This window comes from Heteronotia binoei, chromosome 21 (assembly GCF_032191835.1).
Source record: "Heteronotia binoei isolate CCM8104 ecotype False Entrance Well chromosome 21, APGP_CSIRO_Hbin_v1, whole genome shotgun sequence".
NCBI classification, from domain to species: Eukaryota; Metazoa; Chordata; class Lepidosauria; order Squamata; family Gekkonidae; genus Heteronotia; species Heteronotia binoei.
The window spans coordinates 18,927,907-18,941,164 of record NC_083243.1 but is presented as its reverse complement, the minus strand read 5'-3'; the positions used below and the strand labels follow the sequence as shown (position 1 = coordinate 18,941,164).

The 13,258-nt window shown below is 42.7% G+C and overlaps 1 protein-coding gene across 1 annotated transcript in view; it reads left to right on the top strand.

Annotated features, from left to right (window-relative positions):
- Window positions 1-12,583, top strand: part of SGPP1 (sphingosine-1-phosphate phosphatase 1) — a 36,030-nt gene extending 23,447 nt beyond the window's left edge. Inside the window, exon 3 of the mRNA XM_060262030.1 lies at window positions 8,974-12,583. Within this exon, the coding sequence (XP_060118013.1) occupies window positions 8,974-9,525 (552 nt within the window). The 3' untranslated portion in view covers window positions 9,526-12,583. The remainder of the gene's footprint in view (window positions 1-8,973) is intronic.
- Window positions 12,584-13,258: the final 675 nt, after the last annotated feature.

Sequence of the window (13,258 nt, the reverse complement as noted above, 5' to 3'; positions counted from 1 at the left end):
CTATTGTGGGGGGAGAAGATATAGGAGATTGTAAGCCACTCTGATTCAGAGAGACAGGTGGGATATAAATCTGCAAAAAAAAAATCATTTGGGGAGGGGGATTTGGCCTTCAGTGTATCTTTTTTTTTATTTAACATTTCATGTACAAGTAGAAAAAGAAACAGTTAAGCTAATATCGTTTTTAGGTCAAATAGAGGCTAGTAAGTAACTGTGTTGGGTGACTGAACGTTGTGTCCTTCCCTCTAGTAGGAGGAGGCTGCTGTGTAGCTGCAAGCTGTTTCCATTCAACTGAGTCACATTTTCATGTTTATTAGCAGTATGTGCAAAATATTGCTTCCTGTACAGTTAAAGCAAGTGGCCTTGCAGTGCGGTCCTATGTTGAGTCACTCCAGTCTAAGCCAGTGGACTCCAAAGGGTGTGGATTGGACTGTTGGTACTGTAATGCTCTGTATTTATTCATTTAGTAGTAGTACTAATTAATCTATGTCTTACTAATTCAAGAGGCAAAGTTTTCATGTTGCTTCTTGTCTTGTTCGATATGTAGTGTCTTGTTTGATATGTAGTGATGTGCATGCTTGTCTTGTTCGATATGTAGTGATGTGTATCTCAGGAACCTGGAATTTTCCTGCGTTGCTTTTCATTCCTGCAACCCCTTCTGACCCCTGGAAAAGACATTCCTAGGGTCACAGGATATATTCAGAGGAACAGCTGTCTGGTTCAGGAGACTGCTGTGAGTCAGGAAAAGAGCATGAAATTTCCTTTTTTAGCAGAGCTGTGTTGTACTGGTTATAGTCTCAGAGTAGGTTCAAATCCCCACTCTGCCAAGCTCACTGGGTGGTAGTGAACCAGTCACATACTTTTAGCCTAACTTGCCTCCCAGGTTTGTTGTGAGGGTAAAATGGAGAAGAGGAGAATGATGTAAGCTGCTTTGGGATCCTCACTGTGGATAAAGCTGAAGTATAAATGAAGGTAATATGGAAGGAAGAGAAATATAATCCCCTTGTCCTTCTTTGTTCTGTCCCCAACACATGAGGCTATTGTTTTGAACAATGATCTTTCCAGAGGTCACAACAGGCAGCAGGAACAGTGACAAACTTTGTAATTAAAAATTTTTGGATTTAGGCTTGCCTGTCTTTGCATGAAGAAGGTAGCATGTGAATCAGAAGCGTCTCTGATTCTGCATTGAGGTAGGAGAAACCAAATGCATTATAGGATGGGGGAGACTTGCCTTGGCAGCAGTATGTGCGAAAAGGATATAGAGGTCTTATGAACGAGTTAGCAGTGTGATGCTGTAGCTAAAAAGGCAAATACAGTTTCTGGCTGTACCAACAGAAGTATAGTATCTAGACCACACAAAGTGATTATATTACTTTACTCTGCTCTGGTTAGACCCTACCTAGAGCAGGGGTGGCCAACGGTAGCTCTCCAGATGTTTTTGCTGGCTGGGGCTGATGGGAGTTGTAGGCAAAAAGCATCTGGAGAGCTACCATTGGCCACCCCTGACCTAGAGTATTGTGTTCAGTTTTGGGCACTACAATTTAAGATAGATATAGATGAGTTGGAGTGCTCCAGAGGAGGGCAACTAAGATGGTGAGGAGTCTGGAGACCAAGTCCTGCAAGGAAAGGCTGAAGGAGCTGGGGATGTTTAGCCTGGAGCGGAAAAGACTGAGAGGTGATATGATCACCATCTTCAAGGACTTGAAGGGCTGTCGTATAGAGGATGGTGTGAAATTGTTTTCTGTGGCACCAGAAGGTCAGACCAGAACCAATGTGTTGAAATTAAATCAAAAGAGTTTCTGGCTCAACATTAGGAAGAACTTCTTGACAGAGCGGTTCCTCAGTGGAACAGGCTTCCTCAGGAGGTGGTGAGCTCTCTTTCCTTGGAGGTTTTTAAACAGAGGCTTAGATGGCTATCTGACAGTGTGGTGCCCAGTAGTCCCTCTAGCCCACCTCCCAGCTCCCTGTGAGGAGGCCCGTCTTGGAAACCTTCTGCCGGGGCCCTTTAAGACTTATTCCAAGAGGGAGGCAAAGCTTTTCTACCTTCCCCCAAGGTTGCTGCCACGAGGCTGGGTATTCGTCCAGGGCCCAATCCACCTGTTCCCCCTAAAGGGTCAATAATCTGCAAATGGCCAAAGAGACGCTCATGGCATTCACACCCTCTTCTTAGTAAGGCCAAAAGGCACTGGTCCCTTCTGCAAGCCACTGACACCAGACAAAAGTTTAAACAAAATTTATTCTGGTTGTCTGGGTAGTTTCCCAACACCATGCAACAAAATAACAAAAGCTTTAAAAGCTGACTTATTACCTTGACCCTCAGGCCAATTGTAGATAGCGAAAAAGTCCAGAGCTTCACAGGCACTCCCTTCCGGGACTGTCCAGCCAAATCTTCCAGGATTCTCAATGATTCTCTTAGGTCACCACAGCCCCTTGCCTAAGTAAGCCCAAAACTAAAACTAGGAGAAATCTCTTTTACTACCCCATAAACCTCTAATTGGCAATCAAGACCTAATGCCTTGCAGCTGGCTGTTCCACCCTGGGGCTTGTAAACAGCCAATGAGAAATCCTGCAGAACTTAGGTCAACTAAAAACTTAAGCCTTGGCACTAAAGACAGCAGTGCTGATTCTGTGAATTAAGCAGCTCGTGAGAAGGAGGGCAGGAAGGATTGCATCAGTGCTTAGTTCTTGTGGCCCCTTCTTACACACCCAGGGAAATGCTGATTGACACTTTGGAGTCAGCCATTTTTCTCCAGGCCAGTTTGGCAAGAAATCCTGGAGGTTTTGCCATCTTCTGGGCACAGGCAAAGGTCACTGGGTGTGTGTGTGTGTGTGGAGGGGAGGGGAGGTATTGATGAATTTCTTGCATTGTGCAGGAGGTTGGACTAAATGACCCTGGAGGTCCCTTCCAACTCCGCTTCTATGATTCTGTGAACTCAGATGCAGCCAATGCAACAAAGTTGTGGGGTCGTGGTAGATAACTCACTGAAAATGTCAAGACAGTGTGCGTTTGCAATAAAAAAGGCCAACGCAATGCTGGGAATTATTAGGAAGGGAACTGAAAACAAATCAGCCAGTATCATAATGCCCCTGTATAAATCGATGGTGCGGTCTCATTTGGAGTACTGTGTGCAGTTCTGGTCGCCGCACCTCAAAAAGGATATTATAGCATTGGAGAAAGTCCAGAAAAGGGCAACTAGAATGATTAAAGGGCTGGAACACTTTCCCTATGAAGAAAGGTTGAAACGCTTGGGACTCTTTAGCTTGGAGAAACGTCAACTGCGGGGTGATATGATAGAGGTTTACAAGATAATGCATGGGATGGAGAAAGTAGAGAAAGAAGTATTTTTCTCCCTTTCTCACAATACAAGAACTCGTGGGCATTCGATGAAATTGCTGAGCAGACAGGTTAAAACGGATAAAAGGAAGTACTTCTTCACCCAAAGGGTGATTAAAATATGGAATTCACTGCCACAGGAGGCGGTGGCGGCCACAAGCATAGCCACCTTCAAGAGGGGTTTAGATAAAAATATGGAGCAGAGGTTCATCAGTGGCTATTAGCCACAGTTTGTGTGTATATATAAAAATTTTGGCCACTGTGTGACACAGAGTGTTGGACTGGATGGGCCATTGGCCTGATCCAACATGGCTTCTCTTATGTTCTTATGTTCTTAAAATACATAGCAGATATCAAATATAGATATTCTGTATCCATATGTAGAATGAAAGATACTGGTACAAGTTGTAGCATCTCTGCAGTTAGAGTAAGAGGTCTTAGGACACCTTAAAAATGAATGCATCTGATAATGTGGGTTCTGGCTCCCCCCAATTTATGCCACCTCAAAGACCTATACCTCAATGAAATTGTTAAGTTTAGTTAAAGTAACTTAGGAACTAGTTATTTGTCATACACTGATTGTGTGTGTGTTGTGCTATCACGTTGCTTCTGACTTATATCAACCGTATGAATTAATGACCTCCAGAATATCCTACAGTTAACAGCTTTGTTCAGCTCTTGCAAACTGAGGACTGTGGCTCAGATCTTGCAGACTGAGGGCCATGAACATAAATCCATAAGAACGTAAGAGAAGCCATGCCCATCCAGTCCAGCATTCTGTGTCACACACTGCCCATCACGTACCATCAGGAGGTCCATCAGTGGGCCAGAATTCCAGAAGCCCTTCTGCTGTTGCAACCCCGCCCCCCCAGGACCAAGAATACAGAACATCCCTGTTCCAGACAGAAGAACCAAGTAGGAGTCAAGTTGCACCTTTAAGACCAACAAAGTTTTATTCAGAATGTAAGCTTTCGTATGCTCTCATGTGCTCTAAGCACACTTCATCCCAGACAGAGTTTTCCATCTGTACCTTGTGGTTAACTCATGGACCTCTGCTCCATATATCCAATCCCTTTTGGAAGCTGTCTGTGCTTGTAGCCACCACTGCGTCCTCTGGCAGTGAATTCCACGTGTTAATTACTCTGGGTGAAGAAGCATGCATCTTCTAGACATTAAAATTCAAGGTGTGTGTGTGTCTGTGTTAAATGCTGTCAAGTCAACATCTAAGCTCTGATTTAAGGTGACTGTCAATTTAAGGTGACTACCAAAATATCCTATCATTAACAGCCTTGCTCAGGTCTTGTAAACTGAGGGCCATGGCTCCCTCAATTGAGTCAATCCATCTCCTGTTGAGTCTTCCTCTTTCCCTGCTACCTTCAGCTTTTCCTAGTATTATTATTTTTTCCAGTGAATCTTGTTTTCTCATAATGTGACCAAAGTAAGATAGCCTCAGTTGGGGAGAGAAGGCCTTTACTGGATCAGATTGTGATCCACGACAGTCATCAGGGTTTTTTGGGGGGTTTTTTGCAAGAATCTTAGCAACTTATCTCCAGGGAATTGGCCAGCGATCCACCAGTGGGATAGGGCGGGGTATTAAATAAATAAAATACAACAATCCACCTTTCTGCCAGTTCTGATATAATCTTAACTTCTGTCACCTGCAGCAGAAAATGTGAATTTTTGTTCAAGCTTTGTTTGCAAAGAACCAAAATGTTTTCTTTATTGGAAAAAGCAGCATGCTTCCCTTCTTGAGGAAGGCTTCAAAAGTTATTGCCTTTGAAGTATGCCTTCCTTTTGGCATAGCTCTCCCCCAACCCTTAATATTTTGACTAGAGCTATTTGTCTCTTACATTCAAAATGTTAAAAAGAGGACAGATTCCAGGACCATAGTTTCTTTCAGCTATGGTCCTGGAATCTAGCCATTCAAATCTGATTCCACCTCCCCTCCCCCATATTCCATTTCCTTTTTGTAATGAAGAGTCAGATCCAGGAAATGGGAGCTCTGACATGGGATAAAGAGAATTTCTTCAGCACTTTGTCAAATGCAGGTTTTTGTATGAGAGAAGTGAGGAGATGCTTTGAAAGCGCCTGTGTGTTTATCAGCATTTTAAAGGCCCCTGGCCTGCAGCTGTTGTGTATACAGACTTGTATAGCACATCCTGTTCACATGTGCCTCTCTCCCTCTGGCAGAGTTATGTGCTTGTTGGAAGAACAGAGCATGCCCTTCTACTTTCCTGTTTTCTGCCTGGTATCCAGGGCTCTTGCTGGTTTTCCTTTCTTTAAACTGCTGCAGCCCTTTTCCCACCACTGACAGGTGGGCACATAGAGCTTCTGCTGCACGCTTGTACAGCCATACAAATAAAAGGGAACGGACAAAATTAACAGGGTGCTATACTAGTGCAACCACATGACAAGCACAGGAAGGCTTTGTAGTAGCTATGTAGCTTTTTTAAAAAACAATTTTTAAATTATTCATTAGAAGGTTCATAGTTATATACTACAAAATAATTGCATACTTCCAGGGCTTTTTTTTTTTTTTTTTTTTTTTTTTTTTTTAAAGCAGGAACGCACAGGAACGCAGTTCCAGCTGGCTAGGCATCAGGGGGTGTAGCCTAATAGGCAAATGAGTCCCTGTGGGCTTTTTCTACAAAAAAGCCCAGTGTGAAACAATGGTGCTGTTAGGGGTGTGGCCTAATATGCAAATGAGTTCCTGTTGGGCTTTTTCTGCACAAAAAGCCTTGCATATTTCAAAATAAAAAGATAACATCTTAATGCATTGGTACAATAAGAAAAATAATAATAATTTCAATGATAGTTCAGTATTATCATTTTTATACAACAAATAAAAGATACTTAAGCTTACAAAAAGGAGGTTCCTTAAGTAGTCAGCAAGAGAGAGGGAGAGAAAAAGAGGGTAGAATTTATTGATAATATTGGGAATCTCATCCTGAGAGATTAAATATTCAAGAATAGAAAACCATGTAAGTTAAATTATATATCTTGTGAAAGATATTTTATAGATTTTATGTTTGCTGTTATTTTCCTCATCACATATAAGTTCCATAAGTTTTTATGCCACAGATTTAAATTTGCTGTGTAGCTTTTTAAAAGTACATGTTTTATGCATGATGAGGATGCAGATGACTCAATAAGCAACTGCTAAAAGGACACAGTGTTATAAACAGTGACTCATGAAAACTCCTCCCCTGCCACAAATTGTGTTAGTCTTTAAGGTGTTGCTGGACCCTTGCTCTTTTCGGCTGCTACAGGCATTGTCACCCATCTTGATCAACTGCTATGAGAACTCTCGGAGTCTGCATGGATAATACTATTTCAGGGATGTAGTAGTCCTATTGGTTGTGTATTATGGGCAACTATGAAGACACCAGTAAACTGGTATTCTTCACTTTTGTAGTGCCTGAGGAACTACCTGCTAACCTATAGAGATCAGCTACCATGGGTTATATATGTGCACTTTTTGTTTTTGCTGGAGCAATACATTATTTTTTAAATTATATTTTAAAACTCCCCCCCCGGTAGAACAGTGCTCAGGGTGTATCCTACTCGTGGGATAGGTAGAGTATAAAATAAAATAAATACAACAACAATATAGACACCTGTATGTTTATTTTCAAAATTTATATGCACCTGTATGCTCTTACCAGGGCCACCAAGGTGGCTAACAGATTAAAAACAGAAATAATAAAGTCACATCTCAAAAACCATTAAAATCAAGGCATTAAAAAAAAATCAAAACACATGCAAAACTGCAATTAAAACGTAGGGCAGGAGGGAGGAATTGGTGAGGGAACGCCAAACAAAACAAAGAAGTTTTCACCTTGCTGGCAGAAGTTGGCAACAGAAGGGGACAGGCAAGACTCTCTGGGTAGAGATTTCAAGAGTTTGGTGGCTGTCAAAGCATCAGCAGCTGCAGCCATGCCAGGGTCCTACAGCTGCTAATGAATTAAAACCTTTAGGCCAACCCTCAAGAAATATACACAAAATTATACTAAACTGGGTTCTTTTAGTTTGGTGATATGCCCAAATTTGGTAGCTGAATCTTGCCAGTACTTAAAGACCATTAATGACTCCAATCAAAAGGTAAAAGGTAAAAATAATAATTTAAAAAAAAGAGAGAAAGATAAGAGACAAAAACAGGGGTGGCCAAACTTGCTTAACATAAGAGCCACATAGAATCAATGTCAGATACTTGAGAGCCGCAAAAACATTAATGTCAGATGTTTGAGACCCACAAGGAAGGAAAGGTGGAAGGAAAGCAAATATAGATGGGAAGGAGGACAGAAAGCGACTTTAACTGTAAATGTATTATCCAAGCTGCCGGCTGGCTTGGCTTAGAGAAGTGATCTAAAGAGACAAATGCCTTCTCCAAGTTAGCCAACAGTGCAGTGGGGGCTTTGATAGCCACACAATATGTGTGAAAGAGCCACAGTTTGGCCACCCCTGGACTAAAAGAACAGGAATGGGATGTACATACAACAAATAACACACAAAACAACAAACCTGACTAGGCTAACATAGGCTAACACTCTTGGTTCAGTTACTTGCTCGCTCCAGGTTGCTCCAAAAAAGAGTGTACTGCAGCTGCACAGTTCTGCAGGAGTGGATGGAAGACTCAGAGGCGACCTGTACAAACCTTCAGGCTTTTGGAATAAGAGTTATCTTCGGATGTATCCTGGGACAAATGCCTCTGGATCAGAGTCTTCTGCATGCCTTGTGTTAACTCCTAGCGTTCTCTTATCCTTGGCTAGCTGTCAGCTGATTAACTCGATAGCAACCTCTAGGCAATTTAGCCCCGGGACCGAGATCATTTTGATCTAGAGCTGTCACTCTGAATGGTTCGAAAGTGAGCTTGTCAGTGCTGTTTGACAGCTCCAGGTGCTATCGCTTTCCCAGGTGTCAGCCCTTAATCTAGGAGTCCTACTTAGGGTGGATAGATATCCAAACAAGATTTATAGACCTGGGTTCGACAAATCACGAATGGATTCTGACAAGACTTACATCTTGAAACCTTAATTTCTTGCCAGTGCCACAACCGTGAAGTCTCTTTCCCAGGTTCCCACCCATCTAATCTCAGAAGGCAGGCAGGTGGCAGCCTGGGAGATAGCCGCTTTTGAATAGTGACTGTGAGTGACCTCACTAGCAAGAGAGAGATTTCTCCTTCTTCCCTTTGTTCCCATGCCTGTGTCATTTTGGAATGGTCTTAAAAATATTTTGTCTCTGTCTTGTCTTAAAACCTTTACATGATAAGTAACCACCATCGGTATAACATTAAAAGAAAAAAAGATAAAGGTAGTCCCCTGTGCAAGCACCAGTCGTTTCTGATTCTGGGGTGACATTGCTTTCACAACGTTTTCATAGCAGACTTTTTACGGAGTGGTTTGCCATTGCCTTCCGCAGTCATCTACACTTTCCCCCCAGCAAGCTGGGTCCTCATTTTACCGACCATGGAAGGCTGAGTCAACCTGAGCCGGCTACCTGAAACCAGCTTCCGCCGGGATCGAACTCAGGTCATGAGCAGAGAGTTCAGACTGCAGTACTGCAGCTTTACCACTCTGCGCCACAGGGCTCTTTCTGAGTATAACATACATCATATTTAATCTTTTTTTTCCCTCTCTCAACAGGATGTTATTGCCGGATTCTTTTATGCGATCCTCATCTTGGCTGTCTTCCTTCCAGTTGTGGACTTAGTCGATAACTTCAACTTAACCCACAAGTATGCTCCACTAATCATCATCAGCCTCCATCTTGCCTTGGGGGTTTTCTCCTTCACCCTTGACACCTGGAGTACATCGCGAGGGGACACCGCGCAGATCCTGGGCTGTGGAGCGGGAGTTGCTTGTGGCTCCCACGTGAACTACATGTTGAGTCTGATGCCGGATCCTTCCCCTGAGGCACTTCCCCTGCCAGTCCCCTCCCTCACTGTGACTGTCCTGGGAAAAGCCATGTTGCGCCTGTTGATCGGAGTGGTGATTCTGTTGCTAACAAAAACGGCCATGAAGAAAGTCACCATCCCGCTAGCGTGTAAAATCTTCCGCATACCTTGCGATGATATCCGAGTAGCCCGGCAGCGTATGGAAGTAGAACTGCCCTATCGCTATATTACCTATGGAATGGTGGGATTCTCACTCATGTTCTTGATCCCTTCCCTATTCAGCATAATGGGACTCTCTTGACGCTGGCATTGGCTTGACGTGAGAAGGGAGGTGGAGCATTAACACTTTTCCAGGAAGGGTGCACTGTTTGGGAGACGCAGAGAGGAAATTGCTGCTGAAATGATAGGTGGGAAGCAAAGAACTCAGATCCTGGCTCTTAAGACCTGGGAACTTCAGGTCTCTAAAAATGCTGTGTGTAGTCTTACAAAAAAGGGTAACCAACGGTGAACACTCTGTGTGTATGTTTGTGTGCATATATGGTGTTGATGCCTCAGGCTATAGACGCGTACCTCTCTCTCTTTCTTTCTTTGGATACATTAAAGCAGGTATGTTTATAGCTGACCCAAAAGTTCCAGCTGTGGTCAATTTAAGCCATTTCATATTAAGTTATTTGTGTCTTTGGACGACTCCCAAAATGTTTTATGTAGGAAACTGTTCCTTCCCCTGGACCAACATTTTGATGAGATCTGGCTTAGAGAAGTTAATATTCTCTGTCTGCTTCCATCTTCTAAAATGACTTTTAATATGTCAGTACAAAACCATTAGATTCAGGTACTGTTATGTTTTGCTTGATCATTGTGCCTTCGTGTTGCTGACCTGAAAAAAAAGCACCATATACTGTGATGTATATACAAGAAAGCCCGTAACTTTATTTTAAATTTTTACTGGATTAGGCAGATACTTTAAAATCTAGCTAGCCACATCACTAATAAGGGTAAAGATTTCATCTTGCATTTTAAGAGTATGAAAATGCAGCAAGCTGAAAAGCATATTGGGGTTCACTCGCTGTGGACAGATGCTTAATTCCTTTTTTAATAGATATTTTTAAGCACACTGTATGTTATTGGAAGAGCATATATTTTTCTGCTGATTGTCTTAATGTGTAATGTTTTGTCCAAACTTGAGAGCAAAAAATTACCAATTGAAGCCATGTGCGTGTTCACATGCAAATTGACCTCCCCCCATAACATGCAGTTCCTTCAGGCGCATTTCTGATTAAGCAGTTTTAACCATAGTGGATTTCAGTAGAAACGTGCACAAAACAAACTGTTGCTTTGAGACCGCAGGAAATGGGTGTGCTTCTGTTAAGTTTTGCGAAATCCCTCAAAATGGCCAAAGAATATGCCTTGGTGAAGATGGTACACTGGATCCAAGTGAGGCAGCCCTGCCTATCTTGCAGATGGCAAAGGCTGCCTAGAAAGAGAGCGGGGGAAACAAGTTTCCTGGGACAGTGGGGCCTCCTTGTGTGGCCTACCGTCCCTGGGACCCCCAGAGATCAGCCTGATACTTTGAACTGCAGGGAAGCAGCCAAGGAACAAGAGCCTCATTAGCTCACCTCGATCTCTGCTTTCCATAGAAACCGGAGAGCAAAGTCTGACTTGCTCAAATCTGTGCAAAGGCTGGCCGAGAGTGAGTTGAGCCTTTAGCAAACAAGCAGATTTGGCCACAGCTTAAAGAGTTTGTGCATCTTTGCGGGGACTTTAGGCTTTCACAGCAGCCTGCTTTTCTTAATTGTCCTTTGCCATTTGTAAAACATGACAAGAACGATCAGAGCCCGTGTTTCCCTGTGGCTTTTGTTTTACTTAGGCGACATGACTCCCCCCCCCCTTTAAGTTGGCCAATACATGGTTGATCCTAAATGAAATTCAGTCGGTCGTTTTGCCTTGAAGTACAGTCGGTTGTGGCTTGCAGCACATACTTCATACCATTTCAGGAGCTGCTGCTGAATGCCAAGATAAGGCACGGGTAAACCTTATGGAGTGGTTGGTACAGAGTTTTGAAACCTGGGACAGGGTGGAAGCATACTGTATTTTATTTTTAGGGTTTTTAAAAATAGATGTGAACTTGGAGTTGGATTCTTTATGTTATTATGAACTCAGCCTCGTTCTACAAGAAGCAGCTTAGTAATAAAGGCGCTGCCTTTCTGTACACTGCTTGCTATGGCAAGTAGTGGACCATCTTTCGCGACATACGTTCAGAAAGTTTCTTGAAATGTACATTGCGGTGATAATGCTGTTACAGATGTGTTCTGAAAGTACTCTGGCCTTGATCCAACTAGTGGAAACGGGGGTGGGGGTGGTGACTCAGTTTCCCTTTGGAACTGCAGTTCTGCATGCCTCGTGGCAGGCTGCTGTTGAAACTGAGGGACAATCCAAAAGGCACTTCTGATAGGGCCTGCCAGTTGAAGGTAAAGAAGCCCGCCCCATTCCATGGGACTTGTGCGAACCCCTCTTGCCTGTGCCAAAGGCACCTTTGTTGAATCTTGGCTGTTCATCACTTCGTAAACTGTTGACTTCATTTTTAATAGCTGCTAAAGGGGATCTTGTTTAGAAACAAGTCTTGGTAAGTATCGGTGCACTTTTCCTTTCAGTTCCTTAGGCTGCGATCCTATGCCTACGTTCTACTGAGTAAATCCCATTGTACTCTGTGGAGCTTACTTTTAAGCAAGGATATGTAACATTGCTCCACTAGTATAGGTATTTACTAAATGTGCATTAAAAGAAAAAACAACTTTGGAGGGAACTCAAGTAATTAGCATATCATTCTCTAAGATGAGAAAACTTCTCAACAAGCAGCTGGGAAACAAGAGTCTGTCCCTTTCAGAGTTAACTACAAGTTAAAGCACAGACTATTCAAAGTTACGTGCCTCCCATCACAATTTCATTTAATGCACTTGGCTTTTCTAATAAAGAATGTTAACATGAATGGTAGAAAGGGCTATACAGGGAATGGCTGTCCTAAGTGAATAACTTGCAGTTGTGCGTGGGATTTCTTTTTCAAGTTGTAACCACAAATGCAGAAAGAAGCATTTTTGCTGAAAGAGCTAATTTCCATTATGCGGATGCCAATGTGCTGTCTCCAGTGTTTTGTTTTTTTTTAAATTGCACTGTAGCATATTCTACTGTTACTCTGAAAGTTCTTGTTAATACTGCCTCCAGTCTCTCTTGAAATGTGATATTCCACTTATGTTTTTAATTTAGTCTGTATTATAAGAATTTTGTTTAAATTGGACTTGAATGCCCTAACTGTAGACCACAAATATATCTATATGATTTGAAAATAAAATGAAATGCTACAATCCTGTGGTGTACTTTGTTGAACTCTCCTTGAGAATTGATCGCAGAAATGCAAGTCTTAACAAAATGCTCAGATAAACACTTGATTTGCTGTCTGATTCTACGGTTGTGAATATTTCCCATATCGAGATGCTATCCCTTGGTTATTTCCCATTGACCTTATTCTATCCCGTTAAAAAAATGGTAAAATGAAAAGTGGCAGAATGAACACCAGCCATCACCAAATATTTATTTGTGTAAAATGGAGCTTACTTAAAGGCCTTAGTGTTGTTCTCTTCCTCCCACCCCCACCAGTGTTCTTCACCTCTGTGCTTTTCAGATCAGCCTTGCAATATTTTTGACCTTGGGCTTTGACTTTTGTGGCTAGCAGAAGAGCGCTGCAGCTTCAGGGGGCAAACCAGAGTCTTCCCTCAGAAACTTTTTTGTTTCTAAATGCAGGCACGGAAGTGTTGGCTCGGAAATTGGCAGGTCGAAGGACGGCTGTCGCTTCACACTTTTCACACCTGCTGATTCTCCCCTTAACATGGACATCACTGACCAGCTGTGGAAAATACTGCCTCCGTGTTTATCCATGAATCTCCATATATAAAAATTGCCCATGACTAACAGCACTAAGCTAGTTGGTCCAGTGCAGGAGTGGCCCAACTGTGGCTCAAGAGCCGCAGGTGGCTTTTTCA